Source organism: Rhineura floridana, chromosome 14 (assembly GCF_030035675.1).
Source record: "Rhineura floridana isolate rRhiFlo1 chromosome 14, rRhiFlo1.hap2, whole genome shotgun sequence".
Taxonomy (NCBI): domain Eukaryota; kingdom Metazoa; phylum Chordata; class Lepidosauria; order Squamata; family Rhineuridae; genus Rhineura; species Rhineura floridana.
Window position 1 is genome coordinate 35,087,849 of NC_084493.1, and position 5,774 is coordinate 35,093,622.

The 5,774-nt window shown below is 58.2% G+C and overlaps 1 protein-coding gene across 1 annotated transcript; it reads left to right on the forward strand.

Moving 5' to 3' along the window:
• The first annotated feature begins 4,599 nt into the window (after window positions 1-4,599).
• On the forward strand, window positions 4,600-5,568 carry FOXB1 (forkhead box B1). The gene has a single exon (XM_061595259.1). It carries the CDS (start codon window positions 4,600-4,602, stop codon window positions 5,566-5,568), a length of 969 nt encoding a protein of 322 aa, XP_061451243.1.
• The last annotated feature ends 206 nt before the right edge of the window (window positions 5,569-5,774 follow it).

Sequence of the window (5,774 nt, forward strand, 5' to 3'; positions counted from 1 at the left end):
GCAGGAGCTTAAGGAAGTAGGTTTCAGTTCCGTGATGCTTACTCCCACGTAAACTATGTCAAGGATTGAGCCTTGGCGTGCAAAACAGAGGCGAAGAAGCAGAGAAACAGCACAGCCTCGTTCACCCCGCTCGATCCAGCTCTTCCTTCGAGAATAGCGAGCGCTGACCTGCTTTGTCACCCACGGCAAAGTTTCTCAGTTAGGCCTCATCTGTTGATCCCTGAAGTTCACACCTGCTCTGCTCGTGGGAGAAAAGGCTGCACGATGAAGGCAACCCCCACCCCCTTCCAATAATCTTTCCTGCTATCTTGTCGATATTTGCGGGGATTGCCATTGAACTGTCACGTGGCAAGGCGTTCCATCGGGTCATTGTGAGCTGTGGGAAGAGCTGCAACTCCTTTAGCTTGTCTTAAACCTCTGTTGCCTCCCACGTGAATATACATATTTGACATTTGCACCGCCAAGACGAGCAAAGGATTGTTCGGGTTGATTATATTTAAAGCTGCTGGCTCTCTTCTGACCATTTAATCAGCTTCATGCCCGTCGCCCCCCCCGTCAGTTGTCTGTATGTGCATATTTCCCTTGAGTTAAAGAGCCTTTGTTTATCATCCTAAATCCCCTAATTCTAAAGGCCAGCGGAAGGCACTACTGGCCTACCTTACAGACTTGTCGTGAGGATAAAAGGAGACTACACATACCAAGAGTACAAAATAAATATGTTTTTCATTTAAGGCACGGGGGGATTCTGGGTTTTTCTTCTCCATAGTGGAGATAATCGCACAACTCCCACCATTTCAACCGTCCTTTTCTTACTTTGGTTTCCTTTTTATACGGTTTGGACTCTGCACATTCTCTTCCAGAACTTTGGCACGGAAGGCAGGCGGGCATTTAGGTCCTGTCTTCCGAAGCAGGCGACCACCTTGCCCCCGACGTGCGGGCACAAAGGCGTCGTTGGGGGTCCCTCGGGACTCTGCCGATCGCGCCCTGCCTCGGTCTTTCCCGGCGTGGCGCAGGCGCCTTTTCCGGGGCTGGAGTTCAGGTCTTCCTTTCCTTTTCCTTTTGGAGAGAATCTGCTACCATCGCCCGCGAAGGGCGCTTTCCGAGTGCTGTTGAAGCCAAGCCACCGCCGTGACCTGCTTACCTGTACCTCCGCCACGTCCTCCTAGCAACAGACACGTAAGAGGTGTGGAAACGACTTACACGGGAGGACAGAGGCGGGCACCTCCTGAAGAGTGGAAGGTCTTGACTGCGATTTCAGCTCTTTGATGTTCTGGGGACTGCCATTGAGACGCTGGAACGCTTAGGAGAGATCCTCACAAGTCCGTTAAGAGGAGGCGGACGCGTAAATTGCCGTTTCACACGTTACTCCGCTACAAACCCAGGTTTGCCACGAAGCATTCAACGGGGAGCCGCGGCCAACCCCCAGCTGTCAGAGGAATGCACGTGTACGATACTCGCGTGTAAACGCATTACTATCTAGGTGTACACAATACAAAAAAGGAAGGCGTAGAAGAAACCCTAATCACGTTTTGGAGAAGTTTCGCTAAAATCAAGAGCACTTACTTCCCTCCAGGGTGCCCCACTGAATGTAATGAATTTATGTTCGCGCCAAGGATCGGCCGAAATCTAGATACTTGAAGCTTAACTTGCTAATGGATCGCACGGATTTTATTCCAGTAAAATATAATCCCAGTTCCAATCAAGCCAATGCAGCTGAGGTGAATTCTGCATAGTAAGATTTATAGCATATTTACCTGCCCTCAATGATGAGACTTACTTCTGAGTAGACATATCTAGGATTGCGCTGTTAAATCGTTTCCTGTTCTCCACACTCTAAACCTACCGGAGTGTCTCCCTTACATGGAAACAGGAAATGTCTGTGCGGGACGGATGGCAGACCAATTCAGCGGATACGTTTTCTTGGGGCCGACAGAATATGCACGCAGGCAACCGCATAACTCGCGATCCGGCCGCTTCTCAAGTTCTCTTCACTTCAGTGAAATGGTTATACCTAGCCCGAAATCTCTTCCATGGCAGCCAACGGTATTTAAAAAGAGCTTTTATTTGACTGGATCGGGCCCGTGTAATATGCGACTGTACCTGACATCTCCTGAACTTTTTAGCAGACCCCACAGTTAATTTGGAGAAAGAAAAATCAGAGTCAGTCGGGCTCACATATGTCCCTCGCCCGCCGCCGCCCATTCCTTCTTAGAGGGCACATCGGAAGAAGGATGCAACAGGCAGGCAGGCCACCGGCGCGGTGGTTGCAAGGGGTAGGCAAGACCAGAGAGGTATTAACGGCGCTTTCTGACCAGTGATGAAAACGGAGGGTTTCTTAGCGAGGAAGCCTCCAAAGTCAAAATCAGAGGAACATTTCCACAACCCCCGACTAAAATAAAATAAAATAAAACACGGGCACGATCCAAGCACCGATCCCCCCGATTTCGGAGCCGTGCCTGTGCTTCTTCCCTCTCTCCTCGGTGGCAAGAGACGGGGAACTTCAGAGAGTTGAACCTGTGGCTGGGCCGCCTCCCAAACAAACAAATAAATCCGCGTTTAAATAAATAACTTCTCCCAGCCCGGTCGTGATTTATGCTCTCGCAGAAAGACCGGCGCCGAGGGGTGGAAAGGAACGGCTTTTCAAAAACCAACAGAGCCAGGCCGCCAACTCGGCACAACAGCCGCGTCGCCCCGTCCCTTCAAAGGGGTCCTCAGACGCGCCAAGACAAGGGCTGGCTCGGATTTGGCCGGCAGAAAGCCTTTCCCGCTGGGGGGGGGGGCGGGAGGGGGAGCCCTCGCGGGGAGGGGGAGGGGGCGCGGGACGGGGCCCAGCCTGAAGTTCGCCAACAGGACACCCCAGTGAACAATGCAGAACAAACAGCAGAGGCCAGCCAGCCATTGCCACGTTAAACATCCCCCCGGCTCCCGTCCGCCCCCGGCCTCTCCGTCGCTCCATTTGTCAGCGTGAATAGCAGGCGAAGCGCCCGCCAAGTCCTGCGAGACTTTAGCGCGCATTCCTCCGCATGCACACAACCCGGGCGCCCCCTCGCCTCTCCTCGACCTCGCTCTCACGCCCACACGCCCACACGCCCGGCCTGGGCTCTCTTCTCACCCCTTTCCATTCCGGCGGCTGCGCTTTGGCTTCCGATGGAACGCCTTCCCATTGGGCCGATGTGCCCGTGTAAATAGGTGTCAATGGAACCAGATTGTGCCTTTCTGCCAGCCCTCTTGCGCCTTTCTCGCCCCCCTCGCGGCCCCTCCCCCTCTACCCCACCCCTCCCCTCCCCTCCCCAGGCGATTGTCATATGATAGCGAAGAAGTGGCACGCTAATGAAGCGCCTCGCCAGGGCTCTTTTCTGCTCCAGTCGCCGCATGCAACTAGCAGATGAGCGCCAGGCAAGACATGGAGGCGGCGGCGGCGGCGGCGGCGACTTAGCTGGGGCTGCGAAGCCGCGGAGAGCAGCGCCCGGCTCTCGGAGGTGGCCCAGCCGGACAAGTCCCGCACCAGACGGCCTGCAGCGAGCAGGGGATCCCCGACCTCGCCGCTGCCCCAAGGTCTGAACGCCCCGCGCCTCCGCCGGGACTTGAAAACCGTCGGCCGCCGAGGGAACCGGCGAGCTGGTGGCGCGAGAGAAGAACCGTATCCGGGCGCCTGCCGGGACCCCGTCCCGGATGAGGACTCTGGGCGGGAGGCAGCCTTAAGGTGAGCGGGGAATGGTGGCGGGGGCCAGCAAGGCTCCTCGGCGCGGCGGGTCGGAGACCCCCGCGCGGGTTGCTGTCCTGTCGCGCCCCTTTCCCTCGACGGCAGCGGGAGGGAGACAAGCTTTGCTTAGCTGTGGGCAGGATGGGGGGTGTGGGTGAGTGAGAGAGAGATTCCTGGAAGAGGCGATGCTTGCGGAGGGGGGAGGCGGACAGGAAGAAGTTTTTAGTACTTGCAAACCATCGGTATGATGGTCGGTGGAGGGGGAGAAACTGGCGAGAAAGTAAGTCCCTTTGAACACCGCTGAGTTTACTTGCGAGTAATGGGGTTTTAGGAGGATCGGTTTGTAAAGGTGTCCCCTGGGAAAATGCCACAAAACCGGCCGTTTTTGAGATTTTATGTATGCTGGAGGAAAGGAGTGGATTTGAACCCCGCTGTCGCTCAGGGCTTTCCTGTTTGAGAGGTGGCGCTCTTTGGTCTGCCGCGATAGCTTCTGGAGGGGGAAGTGAATCCCCAGTTTTCCTGGGGCTACCTTCAGATGATGATGAATATTATTATTATTATTATTATTATTATTATTATTATTATTATTATTATTATTATTATAATTGACATTCCGCCCTTCCTCTCAGCAGACCCTGCCCATTCCCCCAGCCTTTGGCCAACCAGACAAATCCCCCCAGGCACACACCTGTCAACAGCCCCCCCCCACCTCCGAATCCCCAAACCGTTTTGGGGGAAAGCGGAGCTTTTTGCTCTTGATCTCCAGGCCCCGCAAAGAGCCCCCCTCCCGCGCGCGCCCGCCCCGTCCTGCGCACGTGCGTACGTATGTGTTTGCCTAATGGAAACTCTCTCGTCGCCCCCGGCCGCAGATCTCCTCGAGCCGCCCCGGCCCCGCCATGCCTCGGCCCGGCCGCAACACCTACAGCGACCAGAAGCCGCCCTACTCGTACATCTCGCTGACGGCCATGGCCATCCAGAGCTCGCCGGAAAAGATGCTGCCGCTGAGCGAGATCTACAAGTTCATCATGGACCGCTTCCCCTACTACCGGGAAAACACGCAGCGCTGGCAGAACTCGCTGCGCCACAACCTCTCCTTCAACGACTGCTTCATCAAGATCCCGCGGCGACCGGACCAGCCGGGCAAGGGCAGCTTCTGGGCGCTGCACCCCAGCTGCGGGGACATGTTCGAGAACGGCAGCTTCCTGCGGCGCCGCAAGCGCTTCAAAGTGCTCAAGGCTGACCCACTGGCTCCCTCCAAGCCCTCGGAGGCGGCCCAGTACCTCCAGCAGCAGGCCAAGCTGCGCCTCGGCGCCCTGGGCGGCGGCGGCGGCGCCCACCTGCCCCAGATGCCCGCCTACAGCCTGGGCATCTCTCAGCCCTCCGGCTTCAAGCACCCCTTCGCCATCGAGAACATCATCGCCCGGGAGTACAAGATGCCCGGCGGGCTGGCCTTCTCCGCCATGCAGCCCGTGCCGGCTGCCTACCCGCTCCCCAACCAGCTGACGACGGTGGCGGGCGCGGGCTGGCCCCCCATGTACGGCGCCGGCATGCTCGAGACGGCCACCCCCATCTCCATGGCCAGCGCCGGCGACTACAGCGCCGCCTACGCCGTGCCCCTCAAGCCGCTGTGCCACGGCGGGCCGACGCTGCCGGCCATTCCGGTGCCCATCAAGGCCACGCCGGCGGCGGCCATCCCGGCCCTGCCCGCCCTGCCCGGCCCCATCCCCACCCTCCTCTCCAGCTCGCCGCCCTCGCTCAGCCCGACCTCCTCGCAAACCGCCGCCAGCCAAAGCAGCCCCGCCACCCCCAGCGAGACCCTCACCAGCCCGCCCGCCGCCCTCCACGCCGTGGTCGCCGTCCACTGACAGCCGGCGGGCGGGCAGCGCAGGGCAGCGGCAGGAAGGAAAGACCCCGACGCCAGGAGGCTCTCTGGCCTGTCTGCTGCCGAAACCGCCCCCATTCCTTCCCGAACCTTGCCGGGCCGCTCCTGCTATTTATTTCTCTGACCGGACTTGGCTTGGCGAATAGCGGCGGATGCTGCGGGTTCAAATGCCCGCCCCCCCAACAAAAA

Coding starts and splice junctions, on each gene's coding strand:
- FOXB1 (XM_061595259.1), top strand. CDS start 4,600: ATGCCTCGGCCCGGCCGCAACACCTACAGCGACCAGAAGCCGCCCTAC.